The 23,184-nt window shown below is 40.1% G+C and overlaps 1 protein-coding gene across 5 annotated transcripts in view; it reads left to right on the plus strand.

Annotated features, from left to right (window-relative positions):
- The window catches only part of cacna1bb (calcium channel, voltage-dependent, N type, alpha 1B subunit, b), a 130,675-nt gene that overhangs the window by 34,757 nt on the left and 72,734 nt on the right, over nt 1–23,184 (plus strand). For all 5 annotated transcript variants that reach the window (XM_028418265.1, XM_028418264.1, XM_028418267.1 and 2 more), the window contains exons 6-8: nt 10,610–10,701; nt 11,679–11,831; nt 15,891–16,078. In XM_028418265.1, the coding sequence (XP_028274066.1) occupies nt 10,610–10,701; nt 11,679–11,831; nt 15,891–16,078 (433 nt within the window). The remainder of the gene's footprint in view (nt 1–10,609; nt 10,702–11,678; nt 11,832–15,890; nt 16,079–23,184) is intronic.

Here is a 23,184-nt window from a genome sequence, read left to right on the forward strand (position 1 = left end):
CAAATTCTGTCTAATATTTCTAAGCAATATCTTTCCTGTCTGGCTTTATATTAATCTCACTTTTTAATAAAGTTTTATGATGTCTTAGTGTATGTTGTTCTTTATTAGCTTGTTTTTTTTTGGTAAAAAAATGTTCTATACAGTTCAAATAGAAGCGACTCAGACGTTGTTTTATAAGGAGCGTCATCAGCCCTCCCCAGGCTACCTACCATCCCAGTGATGTATTTCCAGTTGAGATCTATACAATGACCGTCCATCCATGAATGCACGCTGTGTCATGTCTATGGAGCGTTCCAGAAAGGATTCATCAGAGACAGCTTGGGTTGACTGCATTCCCAAACATAAATCACTGCACATCTTGTCAGGAGGTCTCCTTTGAGGGGGGGGGGGGGGGGGGGGGGGGGGTGCTCTCTAACAATAGCTGCCTTACAGTGAAAATAGATGCTGTAGTCCTATCAAAGCAATACTACTACTACTACTGTACAGTATATAAAAATATGATGATTTCACTTCAGTTATAATGATAATGTGATAATATTAATCATTGATGACAGACTGTATGTAACTATGGAGGAACCATCTATGACATCACAGTTTTGTGCGGAACATTTTGAGTCTCTGTAGGAAGATTTGACCTAAAGTTAATTCAAATAGAGAGAATGAAGTGGAGCTTGAGTGGAGCTGGGTGGACAGGCAGTCCTGGAACGAGTACGAGTGGTTGTTTGTGTCTTTATGTTATTCCTGCTATAGACTGTGGTGACCCCCCCCCCCTGTGATCCTGATTAAGAAAATGGATGGAGGGCAGCAGGGGGAACTTCAGTTTTTGACACTTGTGAAACGCTACACACCTGCACTACACTGCGCGTGATAATAGACATTAAGTCGTAACTATATTATGCAACTACATAAAGAAAAACCTGCACGTGTTTTCGAGCTCCGGAGCATCTCCTCTCCCTCTGTCACAGTCTTAGTGTCTCTCTTTAGTATTATATTTGTTTGTGAGAATTGATGTATTAATGATTTAACCACATGGAAACATTTAACAGATATTTCCCTTGGGAGCTGTGGTGGATAATGGACATGCTGGACGTGTAAATAATCAACTGTTGATGGAATCAATATAAAAGATTGTGATAGGACTGTTTCAATGATGTGTTTCCTCTGGGAAAACGACCCTTTTTAACCTGAAGGTTACTTTCTACGAACTGTTAGACCTGTGGTAATGTGCCTGTGCTCTGCCTCCTCTGTTTGCAGACATTGACATTTTGACTGTTTTGATTTGGCGGCCTTATTCTATTATTACTCTACTTATTATTATTTATTTTTTCATGTACAAGGACTGCTGCTCATTAGCTGATGGTGAATCATACCCTGTAGATGTTCATGGGTCATCTCTGAATGATCCTTGGTCTGTTCAGTGTTCAATCTTGGGTCAGAGCTCGTCCTGTCAGTTTCTATTGTCACAGCTGAATGCTTTTGTGTTGCTGTGTTACGTACAGACTAGTCGTATTAATAGCAATGCTCTAGTTCTAGAACACAGTGTATGGTTGTAGTGGGGTAGAAATATTAATGTTATAGAAGGTTTGCTCTTTTTTTTCGTGGTCATTAATCACCAAGGTGAGACTCTGGCTAGGTGGCTATCAAGTGCCTCTCTAAGGTGCTTTGAGGGAAATTATAAAAGAGGCAAACCATGGAGACACATACCCCCCTGCTCCCCAATCCTCTGTAGGGACTGCACCACTCTTTCCCCTCCTTTTCTTTCTCACTCCATTTTCTCTTTCTGCTTGTGTCATTACTCATTTCAGGCACCTACTGTATGTGTGAAGAAACGTGGGTCTTTGTTATGATTGTACTCCAATGTTAGTGAGAAACAAAGCAAACAGAGCTCTGGTATCAATGTAAGCGCTTTGAGTGCCTGCCCAACAGAGCAGAAAAGCGCAATATAAGACCAATGCATTATTATTATTATTATGTACTTTCAAAGGTCTGCATAAGGAGGGCATTTTGATTAGGTGATGTTGGACAACTTATCCAAAAACCAGGAAATAAATAATAGAAAGTGACAGAGCAAGAGGCTGGACTGGAGTGCATATCAGACCTGATTACACTCATTAGCAAGAGCTGGAAGAGGACATACGGTGTAAGACTGATGGTGATCAGTCTGGTGGCTTTGTTGCTATTAGATTAGTAAGTGATAAATTGTTAGCTTAGCTTCAATGTCATATACATTTGGATGTACTTGATCTTGGTCACTCCTCAACTTTTGTTTTGCTTAGTTTTTTTAAGTGTGTAAATAATCATATTATGCTCTTCATGGAGGCTTCTACCACAACAACCACAACAAACAGGTGGCAACAGATACACAAACGGGGGTCGTTTCTAATGTCCTCCATACACTGTGCAATTTTTAGCAATCTTATAAGACCTCTTATAAGAGCATCGTTTTAGAACCACAACCAAAGATATCTCCACGATTCTCCTACGATGGTTGTCTTTCGTCTGGGACAGCCCAAAATCCCAAAGTGTATACCCGGCATAAGGCCTGGTACATTTTTGTAGCAATGGGAAAATAAAATACATCAAATATGATCAATGTTGATAACTTTGCAGTTTTGTTGCTTTATCCTTTTATGCTAAGCTAACCTATTATAGCATGGTGAGGTTCCACTCGCCTCAATGCATCCTAAGGAAGTAATTACTGAAAAAAAAAACTAAATTCCACATGTTATGGTACAGCTTTCCATAAAAAAAAAACTAAATGTTGGGAACTTTTAGTCATTATATTTGTCACCCTTGATTTCAAGAACGAAAGTAAATAATGTGGTCATGTGAGAGCTGCAGCTTCACAAAAAAAGAGACATTAATTTTCACAAAATAAGGTCACATGGTCCATCGGGAGACTTCTTTCTCCTCAGTCAAGTGAAGTCTACCAACATGTTGATAAATATTGCATGTCATATCCTTGTGTTTTTTTCTATGACGTTGGATGTGTGGTAAGAGAGGATGTTACACCTGAGCTCATGCTGTGATCAGGTCTTCAGAAGCATCTGAGCTAGTTTGTTTTGTCATCCCTTTGACTTATTCATGAATATAAAAACGAGGGGACCTGCATGTGCGTATGTGTGTGTGCACCTTCGCGTGCACGCTTGGTGTTAATTTAGAAGCGCATCAGCCATGTTTGATGGCGAGCAGCTCTGGCAGCTACGATGAGTTCATGAGTACCCCCCTTCTGTCCTCATGTGCATTGTGGGAAACGCTTGCTCTCCTGACTGTCACAGCTGTCCGCTCGCATCGTATAACGTCACGGCGATACGGCACACAAACAAACACACACACATTCCATTTTTGTTCACAAACAGGATGCAACACACTGAAATCCATTTTATGATTGGTTGCCTCGTTTCCTATTAGATGAGATGGTAGAAACGAGGTCTAATTGGTAAGAAATGGTCTGTGTCTAATGATGGGGTTAGTTCTCTTCATTATGTTTTGAGTGTGTGTGTGTGCATGTTCTCTTTGATACATAGAGAAAAAACACACTACACACACACACACACATATATGGGTTATTTTAGTGTATAAGTATTACAATTATTATTTGATACATAAAATAATCAGATATCTTTTAATGACTTATATACAAAACCATCACATTAATTAGCAATTATTTTAAATGAATACACCCAGAAAGTGCTCTTGCCAGGATTCTGAGGGTTAGACCTCCAACAGGGGACTTTACAGTGTCATAGTGCACCTAAATTGGCAGTTTAATCCAAATACAGTGCACGAGTGGTGGGCCAGCAACAGGAGCAGGAAGCTGGCAATGTGTATGTTAAAGATTGTTTTCTTTTTTATTATTTTATACTTATATATAAATATATATATAAATATTCAGTGGTGGAATATAACTAAATATTTGTACTTCTTTACTGTACTTGAGTACATTTTATGTATTTATACTGAGTGCATACTTTATACTTTCTACTCTACTGCATTTCTACATTTGCACTCTACACAAAAATATGAAATGTGTTGCTGTCTCTGGAGTTTAAACCAATCAGGTGTGTCTATCGGCTCCAATGATAGCAGAGCTCTAGCACAGCAGTAGATAGACTGTCACTGGCCCCCTGTCCCCTGCTTCTAACCATACCATTGAACATGGATGCAGTCAGCCTCCTATTAAAATATAAGAATATCACTACTGGCTTTGGCAGTTTTGTATGTAAACTAATGGCAGCACATATTGATATGACACCTCCGACTGCCCCCAGTTGTAAGAGTGAGGTAAAAATGATTGAGTTATCTCAGAATAAAACAGCTGCCACAGACTAACAGGCAGGTGTTGCATTAAACACTGCTTTTCAGACAGACAGCCTGAGAGCAGCTGCTCAGACAGACAGGCAGCGGTTATCCAGTCAGGTTGTCAGCACCATGTTCTCCTGTCCGTCCTCAGAGGATCCCCGTCTCTCCTCTTACTGGAATGTGTGAAAAACTCAATCACGGCCCCCAGCTGGCCTGGGTCGCAGTAATTAAACTACAGCACTCTGCCTCACCAAGAAAGCTGTTTTTTTCCATTTTCTCCTCTTTTTTTCCAGCTACATCATTCTTGTGACTCTTTTGGGGTATCAATTTGCTTTACAGTGTTAGTTTTTATTCAGATTTGGTGAAAATTTTTTTACTCTAATTGTATTATGATGTCATATGGGGATTAATTTACCTTTGGAGCCCATGTGGTCATATGTGGTACTGCAGTTTCTCTCTCTCTCTCTCTCTCTCTCTCTCTCTCTCTCTATATATATATATATATATATATATATATATATATATATAAGAAAATACAGTAGCTATTTTCTCTAGTCAGGAAGGAACAGTGTCAGGCAGGACTTGTTCTGTAGTTTAGTGCTAATGCTAAATGCTAATTCATTACACATTCTTCTTCTGCCACTGACGTTGAACTTGCTGATGATATCCAGCATTACACTTTATTTCTTGGCTCCACGAAAGTTGTTTGATTTTTTGAACTGCTCTAATCAAGATGGCCGAACAGCACCATGCAGTCACCTGCCATTGCAAACTAGTGTATGGCTTAAATGTCATCTCATTCTGGAAGGTTGAAGGGGTGGTTGCTGGTGTTAACCCTGCAATGGTCTGTCACTAATGGGGTGGCAGAATCATCAGCCTTAAAACCTATGTTTCAAGTGCTGCTGGAAAATGGAAATGATCTTCTATTTTCCTTTGTCATTGGCCACTTCACACTTCTATTCATGTTAAAAAAGCTCTGCCATCCCCCATGTGTGGTAATTAACTTCTAAAAGCATGTCAATTTAGCAGAGGGAGAACATGATTATCGTGCACGCAGTCACTTTTTTTGGCATGAAGAACAAAAAAAGGCAGACAGCTAAATGAAGAGCAGTTTTGTCCTACAGATTTTGATGGGCAGCATGAATCACTTTTATCTCCCTGTCTGCCATTGTTTTTATTCATTGTTAATGCAGCGCAGGTTCTATTTATACCCCAGTGACTGAATCACTGGATTCATTGTGATGTGCAACACAGGAAGTGGCTCTTTCGTGTGCACACGTGGATTTGTGCACCTAGAGTAAACCAAGTGTGTGTGTGTGTGTGTCATCCGTGCAATGTTTTCTTTTACACTTGCTCAGTTCTCGTACATACGCGTACCTGCTTGTGTGTGTGTGTGTGTGTGTGTGTGTGAGTGACAGACGATAGCATCAGCGTCCATATTTCCTGTTCCAGTGTGTGGCGCCTGCATGGACGTATTGTGGCGACGATAAAGGGATATTAAACTTGTTGCTTCTCCTTCAGCCTGCTCCCTGCTCCGCTATCTGTCTACACAATCATCAGATGGTCCCTGCAAATGTGCACACACACAGACACACACATGTATTTAACTGAAAAAAATTGTGTTATTGATTGTGTTTAAACAGCACAGAGGGTGATTCATGTATTTATATGCTCTCTTCATTCTGTTCTGAAGAGGTTCTACGGTTGCAATGACTCTCACTGAGTTTCTGCGTTGTTCACACACACAACATATTCAAGTCGACGGTTACACACTACAAAATATAGTGTGGAGCTCAGTCTGTTCCAGCACGTTCCTATGAAAGAGACAGCAACATTTGGTCTATGATTCATCCGCCAGATATGACACATTGTTCTGTTTGTGCTAACGTACATACATATGGGAGTATATTGCACAACACATGACAATGTTACATTTATGCTAATGAACATACTGCACAACATCAACCTATAATGTGACTGATACAACTGCGAAGAGGTGGACTGTCACTCAGGAGTCTGGCGTTTTAGTCCCCCCTGGCAACACAAGCCGTTTTGTTTTCACTCGACTTATCTTTCATTTTTCTCCCATGTTCAAGTCTTGTTTTGAATGGTGGCGATTGGCTAACAGGAGCCCAGTGCACAGCCGTCCCCTGGTTAACTATAAACTTCATCACTACATCCAAGTGTCTATACAAGTGTGACCTCTTGTATCCCTTTTAGCCTTTTCGTTATTGTGAAAGCAATTGCAGCTGGTTAGCTAATGCTACTAGTGGACAACAAGAGCTGTTTGTATATTCACGGACCTTTTACGGCCCCTGGGACCCGTATTTGGGTGTGGTTAGCTGTGTGAGTGCATGTCTGAATAGAGTGGCTGTGAGCGTATGTATGAGTGTAATCTTGTAGGCAAAAACGACGGAGCTCCTCTGCAATTGGCTAACGCACCAGTGGTCCCTAGCAGAGCTGGGATGTAACATAATATGGGCTCATTCAGGATTTGAACCAGGGACCTCTCCCCCTAGACTCTTTTGCTATGTTTTTCTAGTGAGGATGGGGCTTGTTGTGTGTTTGCAGTGGTCTCACCTTACTTACAGGACTTGAAGCAGTGATCTAAGTAGATGTAGTAGTCAAATCACATCCCTACTTTAAAAAGAGACAAAGAAGGACTCAGAGAACATTTTGGTCTATGGTTAACTCAGGTGTTAATTATCCTCTCAGATGTGTTTCCACTGCTGATTGTTTCTTCATTTAGATGTTATTATCTGTTATGTTCAGACACAGGATTGTAAAGTGGTCTAAATTGGGGATCGGCCGCTCAACACAAGCATCTCCTTTTGTGGCGTGACAGTGTAATCAGAATTAAAAAGATTATACTGGCTGTTTTATACATGTGAAATGTTACAAAGAGAATGCAAAACAAACCAGTGCTGTTGAATTATGGATAATGCTGGAATTTTTCAGCACTCTGCAGTGTGTTTTTATTGATTAAAAGAGGCAGCAAAGTATATATATGCACATAATCTGTTACTGCAGCACAAAATAAAGAGCTATCAAATTTTAATTTGTCTACTTATTGCCTCTTCTTTAAACCTTCTTTCATTATTTTTCTCATATATGCATCAATGCATGTTTAGGTTTTCACAGTGCAAAACGAAGCACATGACTTCTGTGGTTTTTCTGATCGCCATCATTGAATTTATTTGCATCTAAATGAAATGCCATTATGATCCTAGAGTAATTAATGGAGGTTTTGAATTACGTGAAATGCTTTGTGCATTCAATTCATTATTTTTTTTCTGATATAGAAGAAACCTCACTGCAGCTTGTTCATTTCCACCTAAACTCCCAATGCAGGCAAAGACGGTGGAGTGTAAGCATGCAGCTGAAGTGGGCAGGCAGCGGTGCTATGTGGGGTAAGCACCTGCATGTCACTCAAAGTGGTCATGCCCATAATGTAGAAGTTAAATTTAAAGAGCCATCCCCTAGAGGCTGCAGGAGGAACTGCAATTTCTTCATTTCTGCCTTCTGACTTCCTTTTTCAGCCCACTTAAATTAACTTAATCCATCTCTTGAATACAAGCTCGACAGATGTGCAGCATTTTTAACCCATTCTTATCTATTGGTCAACACATACACATTTTGTTTCCTGTGAGGCTGGGCTGATTTATAAAATGGTGAACTGCCGGATAGCTACAAAAAGCTAGTTCTGCCCACCAAAGTTTGAGAAATTTTCTGTGCTGCATCTCTTAGCTTTTTATTTATTTGGAACAGGTTTATGGATTCTTTATGACTTACCTTTGTGCCTTGACAGGTCTAGATTGTGTAAATGCTTTCATACAATGGGTTGAAGTGCAGACAGAGACGGAGGGTTTGATCGAATTCTTTTCTAAGAAGTTCCTGCGAGTGGAATTGCATTTCTGAATGTGCGCGCTGATGTGTGGGCTTTACTGTAGTTCTGTTTTTAAGATGCACTTGATGTCGTGTCATCTTCAAGCCATCACTCTGAACTGATTTCTCACTACGTTTCTCGCTGCTGCTGTTTCCATATATGGCTGAAATATTACAGTAAATACATCACTGTCAGAAGCCGATATATAAAACAATACATTCTGTAGTACAATTTAATCCTCGTGTTTCTTCTACGGTAATAACATAAAGCACAGATGTGCTTTATTGGTTACCATGCCAACATGCAAAGAGGGAACGATATGCAGCCTTTCTTGTTTTCTACTCTTCCTGTCTATATGAGTGTGTGTGTGTGTGTGTGTGTGAAGAATTCTTTTCAGTCAGTCATCATTGTATTCGGCCTTTTACATAAAAGCTATTGCACCCTTGAGGATTTTCCGTCTGCTTTGGGGCTCCCGACAGTACTTAACCAAGATGCTTAAAAGCACACCCATTTGGGATGATGTAAATAATATCATTTATACACAAATCATTGAAGACGGAGTAAACAAAGTTACACCAAAAGTCACTGGAATCAGTTAAGAAGGCAGTTATTCAGAATTTGTTTTCTCACTGCAGACGTATGCAAAATTAACCATCGGCAGTAAACATATTTTCTAATGTCCCGTTTCCTCAAAAATAAATAAAGGCATAAGCAAATTCAGAAGACCCAGATAATACTGTTACATTACCCTCCCCTGACTCAAGCATGAAAATAAACAAAAATACTCAATAAATGATTTGCTTCTCACAACGCCGGCAGGAACTCACAGCACAAACAGAAATGAAGAAAAGTAAGCTTTTTGAATTTGCAGGCAAATAATGTTTTCTACCTAAAGAGGAAAAATGTTAGCAGGATGTTAAAATTTAACAAAACAACTCACGATATAGAATTCAGTTCTTAAGTTGTGTTCCTTCCTGTCTGAGTTGCACCCACATGATTTTTGCCAAATTGGATCAGGGACAGGGATGGATACATAGATGTACAGATGGATAGGCAGGAAGGTAGGAAGGTAGGTAGGCAAGTAGGAAGGAAGGTAGGTTGGTAGGTAGGAAGGAAGGTAGGTTGGTAGGTAGGTAGGAAGGTAGGTAGGTAGGTAGGTAAGAAGGAGGTAGGGAGGTAGGTAGGTAGGTAGGAAGGAAGGTAGGTTGGTAGGTACGTAGGTAGGAAGGTAGGTAGATAGGTAAGTAGGAAGGTCTGTTAAGTCCACTGGAAGGTGTGTGGCTCAAATACTCTCTTAGTCTGGTCTCTTAGTGTTTTTAAAGATTTGCATTTGGATGTATTTTTATCTGATTTATTTGGTACTTATATTTGGATAAATCTCAGTCTTTCTCACTCAAAAGACCAAACTGAGATCTTTTGATCCTGCTGGTTTATATTGTTTTTATACCCCACCAGAGCATATTCATATAGGATAATATATTATGGGATAATGGGATGTAACAATATATATATATATATATATTGTTACATCCCATTATCCCATATATAGTGTAATATATATAGTGTAATCATATATTTATATGAAAATAAATATGCATTTTCTCTTTGTTATGAGCTTAAAAGCAAACCTACACCTTGCAAGGTCTCATAACACGGGACATGCAAAGGCATCACTTTTAGACCACAGATCAAATTAATAGATGTGATTCCTAGGTCGGATTCATTTACCCCCTATCTATTTACAACAATTCTAATTTCTAATTTCCCTATTTTTTCCTCTCTCTCTTCTTCTTCCCCTGCATGTCTCTCTCTATCTTCTTCTCTCTCTCTCTCTCTCTCTCTCTCTCTCTGCCTCCTTAGCCTGGAGGAGTTTTTTTTCTGTGTGTGTTTCAGTGAAGCACTTAAGTCTCCCCCTGTGTGTACAGCCTGTAATGAGGGCTGCCAGCTGTGGCTCAGTAGCCTGGGCGCACACAGACACACACAAAGACACACACGCTTACACACAAGGACTTGCCACAGTATGTCGCCTCTCCACTCGTAGGTAAAAGCAGATATAAGAAGCACATGATGTAATGAGACACATGTGACCGGCCTGAGTGTGAGTAAGTGACTGAAAAGGCATATATATATATTTTATTCCTTTTCACTATTGTTTTTTTCTTGACTTTTATTGTTGTGTTTGTTTTGACAGGTCTTACGTAAAATAACATATGATTCATTTTCAAGAAATCAATAAAAAAACCCATTGACGTTTCCTTGGTTCCTTGAAAAAGCAATTACATCATTGTGTGGTGCTCCAAGTGATTTGTGATTTTAGTCACAGTAAATGGACTTATGATTAGCTTTTTTCTGCAGTGTGAATAAATTATATCTGATGTGCTTATTGTATGTTTATGTTTGTGTTTGTGTGTGTTTTTACAGAATCTTGGCCACGGTGGGTTCGCAGTTCGACCTGAGAACACTGAGAGCAGTGAGAGTGCTGAGGCCCCTGAAACTTGTGTCAGGAATCCCCAGTAAGTCCTTTATTTTACCTGAATTGGACAAAATAGTGATGTTTGTTGCTTAGCATCATATAGGCTCTTTTTTTTTTTTTTTTACTATGGATGCCCTCAAAAAGTATAAAGCATGTATGCTAGCTCGCATATCCGGATACTTTTTTTCGGAGTCTGAAAAAACGTGAATCCGGATTGATTTGAATCCACCTCTCGGAGGTGGATCTAACCAGATTGGCTTACATCTGGCTCAGGTCTGAATGCAAATGCAGCTAGTGAATCCAGCTATAGTGACGTCATACTTCCGGGTTCACAGGGACAGTGTCCGGGTTGTGCACACAAGCCGGAGGTAAACAACTGTCAAACTACGACAGCTTTGCCCGGAGTTTATTTAGACGCATGACGCATGCGCACACACGGTCCTACCGCAGCCTGAGCAGACTTTGTATTTTACAAGGTGCCACCTAGTGGTTTGGAGGACAACAAAGAAGCCGGGTTAAACTGAATTGAGCGCGGACACACATGTGTGCCAGATTTGAAAATAGGTCTGAACATATCCAGCTGAAAGGCTATCCAGTCCTATCTACTAATATAGCTCTATGACCTATACTGCAGTCAGCCACCAGGGGGCAACTGTGATGAATTTGGCCTTGGTTTTGTTCACCTGTGATGTCATCTATATATATATATATATATATATATATATACAGTCTATTCATCCTGACCAGTTTTTTTCCAGCTTGCTAAACAGTGTACATGTATGGACATTGAAATAGATTTAAAAAAATATACAGTAGGTTGTTTACTGGCTTTATAGAATTATTACTAAAAGTTTAAAAGTCAGTTGATAAGTTTGCTTGTTTGTTTGAAAACTCCTCCACAAATAAACGTATTAACACTCACACACACTTTCATGGGTCAGTGAATTGTTGGAAGAGAAATCATATTTTCACTTGTTAATTAATTGGCTCCATCTTTTCTCTCTCTCTGTCTGTCAGGTCTCCAGGTGGTGTTGAAGTCTATAATGAAAGCAATGGTTCCGCTGCTCCAGATCGGGTTGCTGCTGTTCTTCGCCATCGTCATGTTCGCCATTATTGGGGTGGAGTTTTACATGGGCAAATTCCACCAGACTTGCTTTAAGACCGACACCGGTGAGTGCAAACATCTGCACGTCTGCGTCTGCACCACAGCGCTGTATATTTGCTACATATGAGACCATATATTGCTCTGCATATTTATACAGGCATGCATAAATGATTTAAATGTTGTGGATGTGCTCGCAGCATTTGCAGTGCTCGCAGGCAGCACGCCTACATCAATGTAACAAAGATTTCTGCCATTTTTCACATCATGATCATGATTTTGATGAATGGTGCATATTCACTCTTCAGGTTCTGATTGATCAAGTTTCTGTTTTAACTATATATATATATATTTAAGCCTAGCCTTAACCAGTCATTTTTTAATGTGTAACCCAAACTGCAGGTGAAAACAGAACAGCTTGTGGTGTCAGGGGGACTCAAACCCTAGACTCAGTAAAGGGCTGTGTTTGTGGCTGTATTAGCCCCACATCAGATGATGTTACTACAATCATATATTCTATAGTATATATTAGGATATTGGAGGTATCGTTGACCAGATGTGGTGTTTTTTCATGTGGACGTGCTGGTTGCAGTTTCAACTTGGAGTTGTGTTTTGAGCTTGCTTTTTTTTCTGTGAAGTGTCATCAAAACTTAAACCATGGCAGGTTAAAAATGACTGATCAAAAAAGACACACACATTAAGATTCATGTTTGCAGCAGCACCAAATGCCTCCCAGATAAAAGAGCAGACAGCAATGACAACAGACAGACACAGCATGGAGGGGAGGGGGGTGTTGTAATGGTCCTTTAAATGAACCTAAACAGGAGAAACAGCTTTCCTCCCTTGTGTGTGACTTAGCGTAGCAGCAGAAATCATTTCTACTAATGAATCAAAGCCAGGCAGCCATTACAGTGTTGTTATTATTCCACAGCAATATAGTAATTATAGACAACAGTCAGGCAGCGAGGCTGAAATTACCCATTGTGTAATACAGTGATAAAAATTATGAGAAGGCTTTATTTCCTGCTGCTGGTGTCAGATAGAGTGTGAAAACGTGACTTGGGGGTTATTGGTTGGGCCAGTTGTAAAATATGTGTAACTGTGTGATGTGTTGGCATATATATGTGTGTGTGTGTGTGTGTGTGTTTCAGCCCATTAAGGGTGCTTGTAGGGGTGTGAGCAGTTGCGACAGCTTGCTAATGTACAGTGAGTTATTTTCATCACAAGGACACAGCTGGTTTGATGAAGCTGAGCTGCAACACTTTCTATGAGAGGGTTGTTGTATTGAGTGACAAGCTGGTAGTGCTGGGTTAAAGTTGTCAAAGGACCTTGTGTATCACATGTGAGTGCATTTGCATTCAGTAGGTATCCCTGGCTCATCCGTCCTATGCATAATAATAAAAAAAGTGTTTCTTCTTCTGTTTATTTCTGCCTGTTTGCTTTTAGATAAATAATAAACATATAGCTGGGAGCAAATAATAAATGCACAGAAGTATTGATAAAATTATAAAGTCTATAAGATTAAGAGTATTTATGATGATATGATTTATTAAGATCCTATTTATTTTCTTTTTCTACTTCTTCTTTCTTTTACTTTTTCCCTTCTTCTTCTTGTTATTTTCTTTCCTTTTTTCTTCTTCTATCTTCTTTTTCTTACCAGCCTATTACCAGTTTCATCCCATAACATGTAATTTTAAATAGTTTATGACACAATATATTTTTTTTTTATGTGTGTGTGTGACAGTGGCCACTTCATTTGAAAACATGTTTAATGTTTGCAGTTTTTTTTACAGTGATAAATAGACGTCATTAATCGTATTGTTTTGTGCTGACTGACATAAATCATGTTCACGACAGCCTGCATTACCGCCTACAACGAGTCACAGCCACAACCTCATTTTTAAGTTTTGTGCGGTTAACTTTTGCTTCTAACTGCCGAAAAACAACTGGTTAGGGTTATACGGTTGGTAATTTGATAAATTCAAAACATATTTGGTGGTCCCTATTTTCAGGCTGCTATCGGGACAAGTCCCTGTCCCCCATGAACAGTTACAGATGTGGAAAAAAAACCCTCACAGAGTGGAAAACGAGATTAAAGTGACACAACATAAACAAAATTAAAACAGTGGTTAAGGGTGTACATGAACCCCGGGACTCCTGATTGAAGGTCTGTTGTGAAACACTAGATTACATTACATGACTAGTTCACCTAATAGGATGAGACTGCACTGGTATTACACACAGCCAAATAAAACAGAGACCTGAGACGTTCCTGTATCAGCCCTGGATGCTGAGTCCAGCTGACACAGCACCTGTCAGTAGGAAAGAAAGGACACTTTTTTTTTTACTGGAGTGACACTGGAGGGATGTTGGCTGTGCAATCTGGCTCTGCAAATCATCGTTAAAAGCTGGCACAGCTCGTGATCGCGGCACTATCCCTCATGAAACTCTAGGCGCAACAAGGCATCTGTTATACTCAGCATATTTATTCTTTACTCTGATCTTCATCTGCTGACATGTGTGCAAGTGCATCCTTCAAACAGACTCTCAGTATCCTCCATGTAGACTCCTGCTTTCTCTTGTCTGAATTATAATCCTAAAACTCAAAGATTGTTTATTTACTATAAGCTTGTACATGAAAGCACTTTTGTTTTAGAACCTTTCGTAAAGATGTTAGGACACTTGTCTTTAACAGGTGGATTTGTAACTAGTGAAAAGCAGCCAGCCTGGTGTACAGCCCCATGGCAGCTGTAGGTGCAGATGTAGCTGTGCTTGCACCAGTAGCTTCCACACATAAATGCTCCACTGCTTCAAATGACAAGACAGAAGTCTCACTGTGAAAAATTATTACTTGTATGTGATGGAACTGGTTCATATTTTACTTGAAAACAAAGTCAGAGCGTTGCTTTTTCAAACTTTTTATCTGCCCTTTTGCTTTTGAAATTGCATATTCTTGAGGAAATTGTGGTTTGATTTGTGTTTGTTGTCTGACTGTTAAAGGTATATTTGCATGATAAGTCATGATCAGCAGTCCTGGTACCATCACCTGCTGAGCAAGGCAAAGAATTTGCTCTCACAGCGCTCCACAAGGTGCAGAAAACAATGCACAATTTCATATCATTCTGCAGCTGGAAGGAGAGTCAAGCGATGAAGTGTTTCATCAATTGATTGTTACACCACACTCACCTGTGATGCCAAGCTTTGAAGTTTTAAATGCCAGGATAGGGCTGCATCTTGATTTTGCATTATAAAGTCAGAAAGACCTCAATTGGACATTAACGTGCCATTAGACATCTTCAGGTGTGCTGTGGGAAATTATCAAATTTCCATTATTGGTCCGAAAAGTATTATTCATTTACAGTGAATGATATGTCAAAACACACAAAACATCCCCGAACTGACTTCACTCACTACTGTCTGGCAGCGTGACTGCTAGTTTTACTTAGTACAGTCAGTGTGTGTGTGTGTGTGTGTGTGCATGTGATGGGGTGAACTTCGCTGGGCAACATGCCATCATGAAATTAGGTCAATAACATAAGGCTATTAAGTTATTATCAGGTAGCCTATAGACCTGTTCTAAAGGAAAGATATATATATATTTTTAGGTGATTTAGGTGACCTATATATATAGGTTTAGGTGATAAACCCTGCCTCCCCCATGTTAGTTGGTGGGTTGGATTTCCATAGATGGCTTATGGCTTGTTAGCTAGCACTTATCACACTGATCTGTATTCAAATCCTAATTGTTATTTAATTGCCTACTGTTGGCTAGAATGATTAGGAAGTAATGTGGCATTTAGCGGCCAATAGAGCACCAAAGAAATCTTGAGGGGAGGGGTGTGCTCAAGTGGGGTGGGAGTACGGATGGAAATGTGACCATGCAGCTACACATCTCAACATCTACTGCACAGACTCTGGTTTCAACATGGCATCTTTTTTTTTCCAACGGCATAAGCAAGGTATTTTAAAGTCACATTTACACAATGGGCAACAGACAAAGACAAAGCACATCGTCCATCTTTACATACAGTGTATGGACCAGGCACAGTGGGTAGGGTATCCCTTTAGAGGTGATAGAGACATGGCTGCTGACTGATCCATTTTTCTCTCTTTCTCTTTTTGATCAGGTGAGAGAGCAGCTGACTGGCCTTGTGGTCAAGATCCTCCAGCCAGGACTTGTCCCAATGGCACCGTGTGCAGGGAGTACTGGACCGGTCCAAACTTTGGTATCACCAACTTCGATAACATCCTGTTTGCAGTGCTTACTGTGTTCCAGTGCATCACCATGGAGGGCTGGGTGGACATCCTCTACAACGTGAGTCTTATTACATCCATTGGATTTGTTCTGTGCTGTCGTTTCAATCTTCAGACTCCTCTCCTTTGTTAACAGCACCTTCAGGGCAACTATTGCAGCATTAGCCTCCTACTAAAAGGTTAATGTAAACAGCTTGCTATTTTTATATATTTAACTTTAATGGATATTTATGCCCCAAGGATCAATTGCTGAAGATTTAAATTAGTTGAAAAAATGCATGCTTTTTTAAAACTACACGTCTTGTAACATTCATATAGACACACCGACACCTGGGAGCTGCCAATCACAAACCTGTGATAACTGATGTACTCCCCTGGAGCCTTTTGATGCCTCATTTGTTGCTTAAGGGCACCTTGAAGGTGGCTGGTAATAGAATAGAGAGCAATAGTCATTCATTTTTCATCCTGGTTTTCCATACTGATTCATAGATTAAAAATATGACACCCAATCATAAATCTGCAAAGCTTAGACCCTCTCATCTTGATATCATGTCTCTCTGTGTGCATTTACTATAAGTATAAGTGCTTAAGCAGAAATAGTGACAGGTGCTAGTGTCAGTCCAGGTTCTAGTAAAAAGAGTGCGTGTAATAAGAATCCATTAAACCAAAAAAATTCCCATTATACTGGCAAGTAAAGGATTTATTACCTATTTATATATATTTAAAAATATGCTTACAGTAGCAGTTAAATTACAGGAGAGGAAGATTTTTTAATGTCAGTGTATTAGCTTCCGAATAGGTGCAGCAACATCGGTTGGACAATTTGTGAAAAAAAAACACGAAAATATTGTGAATGTAAATGTGGGTGTCATCGACGTGAAAACACGCGTTCATCAGTTTAAGGGAGAAACTTGTAGAAGCATCCTGAATGTGCATCCTATACCACTTTTCTGTTTGTTATGTTTACTGCTTTGTACTTGATGTCATGTAACATTCTGCAGCTGGACTCAAAGCAGAAATTACACCGCTATGTAGACTTCTGTGTAGGACAGCTGGGTCATTGGGTTAGACCCCCACCAGCCTCACAAGTTTTTAGTACTTTTTTTTTCTCTTTGTTTCCAACCCAAACAGTTTTGTTATCTAAATACCAGCAGCTCTCTGTTTTTTTAGGGCAATCAAAAGCATGATGAAAACACACTATCCTAGAATCCATAAAGGAAAACAAGATTCCCTGAAGGATTAGGGCTGCTCAGCCAAGCAAAAGTAAAAAATGGATGGGACATTTTCACAATGGCTGTCTGACCTAGCTTCATCTGCTCTGTTATTTTTATGTAATTGGGAATGTCCTCTCAGCTTATTGGTGAGGTTTGTCTGCTACAGGAACGGAAAAGTAAATACAGGGCTATTGCATGTTTCTGCAATACAGTTGCACAGAATTTCACCAGTTGGTCTAACGGTCACATTGCTTGCATTTACCGCTTCGGCCACATCAGTAAAAATAAAGTGCTTTATGACTGGAATGCAATATGCTGGACTAGAGTTGCCTGGCTGGAGATTCTTGTCTTCTCTGTAGGTGTCAAAGCATCCATAGCTCATCTTTAGAATTTTTAATTTGGCAGATGTCACTAATAGAGTAGTGATGCAAAATCTTTGTATTTATCTTATGTGACCAATATTTAAATAAGCATCTGTGAGCACTTTACACACATCATCTGGCTGTATAATAGTTTGGGATTTGTTTTTATTGTAAAATTATAAATGACATCATAGCTTTACTGAGAAATGGTTTACCACTGCAACAGTACCTTGCCTGACCTGCTAATGTCATCATGCGGAGTCTTCTAAGTACATGTGGGCTGGACACTGTGTGTTTGTGTGTGGGACAGAGGACTCTCTCTAGCTTGTTGTGTCTTTTAAATAAATGCAGCATGTGTTTAGCTATGAATTCTACTTGGCAGAAGCATTTTTATTTACTGCACACATATTCAATTTCACCCATTGTTTCTGTCATTAAATGTATGCTTTCAATACCTAAACACCTCCCCTTTACCTTTAGCTGGCTGATTTCTTTCCACTCCCCTCCTCATCTTTTGCTCTCCCTGGAGATAGCAGCTTACTGGTATTGCATTCTGTGCCACTTACAGAGCTAGATTCTTACTCCCGTAGCGTTTTCTGGCTCATTATTCTAAACGCTGCAGTCCCACTCTGCTATGATCCAAGAAAGCCTTTTTTCTCTGTATGAACTTTTTCTTTTGGCCTTTTTTACTTTTCTATCCACTCAAAGTCATTCCTTTTGATCTACTAGTTATTTTTACTTCAGCTTTTTTTGCATTCAGTACTATTTTTCTTTTTTTAACCTACCCAACCAGGTCTTTATACTCCTCTTTTTCTTATGTTTTTTTTTCTTTTCTTTTAATCTTGTCCTTTCCATGATAAGACAGGGCTGCTGAGAGAGATTTCACACCTACAGTGTGTGTTGCTTGGTCTGATTGCAAGGCCCATGGTCCTTTCCCATGGCAAAAGATAGGAAATCAGAATGGAAAAATATGCACTCCAAAAATTCTAACCCTCTCAGCCAGGAGAGAAGGCTTTATTCTAATGTGATTCTCAGTCATCCAGGTCATTTTCATTCAGATGGTTGAAGCGAGGCATCTGGACTTGTACAGTGTTCTTGAAGACGTTTCGTGGATGGCTCATGGGAACATGGTTTATGTGGTGGAGGACCTTAGTGGGTGGGCCTGGGTAAAACTCACAAACAATAGATCTAAATGTCTCCATACTTACCTGTGTTGGTCTGACTGACTGTGCATGGTGTGTCTATTGACTGGCTATGACTATGTTGACAACCCAATGCCTTGATGGGCACATGTGACTTGAAGTGAAACTTCGGTGATGTCTGAGTCCACCACCTCTGTTAAGGGAAGGTTTTTCCAGCTTAACATAGATGACTTTCAAACCCTCTGTCCTCTGTCTAAAATGTGAACACTGTTGTCCTTAAAAGAGCTGAGTCCTGTCCTCTGGAGCTGGCTCTCCTGTGCTGTGCCATTCTTCTGTGGAGTGGTTGTTCACTTTCCAAGACAGATCACTGGTCTTCATATATTACATTACTGTGTTTTTCATTGAGAGTTTTATCCTTTGGGTGAACCAGGATGGTCAGTTAATAAACCTGGGAAACATCACATTAGGTCGATATTTTGGTCCCTGAAAATGAACCATTTGTACGGAAGCGCTGAACTGTCACACTAGAAAAAAAAATTGAATCACTATCTCGTTATAACGTCAAATGCTATCACATTATAATGACATATTATCTCGTTATAACGACATATTATCTTGTTATAACGTCAAACCGTATCTCGTTATAACGTGATATTATCTCGTTATAACGAGAAGGAAGGTGAAGGTGATGCAGTTTGTACATCGAGCCTTCTGTGTCCTTCCAGCTGATCGATGAGAAATGAAACTACCTCCAGAGGGTCGGTCTCATTCCGCGGAGTGTCCGCATACTGATCACAGTATCGTCCACTGTGCGCAGTAAGGACAGAATCTCCCCATGTCTTAATCCAAGCATGAAATAGAACTTAATTAAGTCTTGTAAATGTGTCATTTTCCGATGTGAGCAGCAAACCGGTTAGGTTAGGCTACTTATAAACAGTGCATTTTTTATTACAGCAATAAAATGTATCTCGTTATAACGAGATAGCGTCTTATCACGTTATAACGAGATATGGTTTGACGTTATAACGAGCTACGGTTTGACGTTATAACGAGATAATATGTCGTTATAACTAGATAATATGTCGTTATAACGTGATAGCATTTGACGTTATAACGAGATAGTGATTAATTTTTTTTTTCTACTGTGGCAGTTCAGCGCTTCCGTACATTTGTGTGGTTTTCTATGGCAGCAATTTTGACATCCCGATGGTAGCTAAAAATGGTGACCTTTATTTAACAAGTAGTTTTTCTTTAATACCAAATCCTACATCCTATCTCCAACACCTTCAACATACCTTTGTATTCTTTACCCAGACGTCTGCAGCAGTATCAGTTCGGATGACGTTGGGCAATACATCGATATCTCCTGATAGAATAAACATCCATCATCCAAAATGATCCCTAATCACTCCAAATCCTGATATTATATTATTCATACCTGACCCTGTCTTAAACACCTAACATCAACCAGTAATTTCCAGTGCTGAACCCTAACATTGAGTGAGAAGTGACATTAGCTGCTTTTTTTGACACAAATGTAGTGGGAGTGGGAGATGAAAATATTGACCAAATACCTCATTTATATGTGAGGATGTGTTGGATCATTACCATATCAGCAGGAAATAGTCTTCAGACTTCACAGAGAGTTGTTTCATTGAGAATGTTACTGCTTTGTATTCTTCAGTTGCACCTTGAGTTTATTACAACCTCTGCAGCTAGATTCATGGCGGTTTTACTGTTTCCTGAATGTAACTATTATATGAATGAAGTTCTTGGAACAATCCTTGCCTCTTCTTCCTCTACCTTCCATACTTGTTATATTACCACACCTCACAGGCATTACTGCTTACATAACAACCCTTGATGAGATACTGAAATAACCTGACCTTTTAAAGAACTTTTGGTGCCTTTTAGGTCAACCATTATGCACAGTCCAGTGTGCAGCTATGCATATTTTGTGTTTAAAAAGTATATTTTTTCATGATACTTAACTATATCCTGCATTGGTCTTTGTAAACTTTTTTACATCACTGGTTCAGGTTCAACATGGTAGTTCTGATACATGGTAAACAAGGCAGCTGATTAGGTGTTGCACACAGGTAATGTGGTGGGTGTAGCAGCAGATGACAGTGCGGAGCATCAGGTTGGTCTAGGCCTGCATGATTAATTGTTATAAAATCGCAATGTCGATTCACCCCTGTGCGCAATTTAGTTTTTAAATGACTTAGATTCTCATGTAAGTTTGATTGTAAAGAGCTGATATGATGCTATAAGCATGTAGCGGTAATTTCCTGTGTATGATTTACTCGTTGTTGGGTGTTCTCATTTTCTCAGCTTCAGGGTTTCCCAGAGAGGGGACCCAATATGCAGGGTGAAGACTCAACTTGGAAAGTCCAAAGCCCAAATACAAAGTCGATACACAGAAAAGAGTCCAGCAGAAGCAACAGTACGGGTGGGGCTTGACCAAAGCGGCGACATATTAGGCGCCTCCAGGCAAAGATACCAACGGTGTTAGGCTTACTCACAGTCCGGGGCACATAGCTGAAGGACAGGCAACAAGTAGCAGCTAGCAGACAGAGCCAACAGGGAGCAGGCAAAACTCGTCCAGGTCCAGAGCGGGGGTCAGTCCAGAGTTCAATCCAACAGGCAGCGGTACCGACAGAACAGGCAAGGAGAAAACCAGAGGCAGAAATCGATCATACACAGAAGACTTGCGAGTAATTGCTGGAACACAATGAACAAACATATGCTCTTCCTACATGCCCGTGCACACACACACACGCACACTCTCTTTTACAAACACACAGTCTATGCATTGTGTTGATAGGTAGCAGAGAAGTGGTCATCAGCAAATCAATGACAGCTGTAGGCTGGCACACGTGGGTGCTTGGCAATCTCCGCGGGTGCTCTGACCCGAAGCAATTAGAGCCATGTTCAGGCTGTATGGTACTGTTTGTTTTGATATGTCATGTGTGTAATAAACAATACACTTCATGAAGAAAAAAATTGTGGGAAAGAATAGTTATATCAATTTAAAGCTAAAAAAAAATCATGATTTATATTTTTCCCTGAATCGTGCAGGCTTAGGTTGGTCAATAGAGAGATACAGAAGGCAGAGATGAAGCATGGCACAGAAAGCGATGCTCCGATTCAAACCAAGACAGCATTATGCAGCAGAATGGAGCTGTACAGTAGCTATGTTTGTGTGAATGCACTGGAGCATGTCATGTGAGCATTAATATCTTGAATCTCTACATGTAGATGTACTGTTAGGATAAAGGCAGGGGGGGGGGGTGAAGTCAAGGGAAGGTTGAAAACATCATGAATCCAGAGGGCGGGGGCTTCTTCTATAGTAACCCAGCATTAACCCTACAGTTGAATGATGGTGCTGCAGGTGGAGGGTGGATCACTTCTTCTCTAATGGCAGTATGCCCCCCCCCCAACCCCCACCATGATTACCCATCCTCCCCCTCTTTCCTCATAATTTCACCTGGTAAGAGGTCCACGGTGCAGGATCCAGTTGATGTATTGGAACGATGCATTGCCGCCTGCCATGTTATTTTTTAGCCAGAGGGAGCGGTGACATTCTGACTCACAGCAGAGACGATACAAAGCAGGGAGGCCACTTTTCTTTTTCTAGTTTTATTAAATGCATCCGTTCCTCAGCTTTACATACCTTGAGTAGACTGATTGATCAAGAAGAAGCATGTTAAGGTTTTGGAGTGGCCTAGTCAGTCTCCAAACCCTAATCCCATTAGGAGCGAGCTGAAGGTTGGAGCCACGAAGCATGAATGACTTGGAGAGGATCTGCAAAGAGGAGTGGGACAAAATCTTCCCTGAGATGTGTACAAACTTTGTAGCCATCTACAAGAAACATCTGACCTCTTTGACTGAAACAAAGGTTTTGCTACCAAGAACTAAAGCACTGTTCATGTTCTTTGTTAGGGGGCAAACCTTCAAAACCAGCAGGGGTTTAAATATTTTAACCCCTAATTGTATATATATATATAAAGGAGTAAGTTTTACCACTTTACACTTGTCACAAATGGGAAAATAATGTGTTAGCTTTCTGGCCCTGCCACACACCATCCTCAGTGATGTCTTTACACTGTACAAGAGAGCCTGGAAGGGAGGGCAATGTCACCAAACGGAGTCAACACTCCTTGATGTTATAAGCATGAACTAAACAGAAGGAATGGAGTGAGGCAGTGCAAATGAAGGGAGATTTCAGCTTATGCTAATGATCGTAACATTGCCAGCTGCTGCAGAGCTGTGCTTTTGACTTGAGGAACATATCCTTCTGCAATGAGTGTCGTCTTTAACAGCTAAATCTCACTGCGGATGTTACCGATGTGTAGCTGGAGGCCAGGAGATTATGGAGGCATGTATATCCAGGAAAGTTCAAGCCCATATAGGGGAGACATAATAAGCATTATCCTTCAAATTCTG

Source organism: Parambassis ranga, chromosome 12 (assembly GCF_900634625.1).
Source record: "Parambassis ranga chromosome 12, fParRan2.1, whole genome shotgun sequence".
In the NCBI taxonomy this organism is placed as follows: domain Eukaryota; kingdom Metazoa; phylum Chordata; class Actinopteri; family Ambassidae; genus Parambassis; species Parambassis ranga.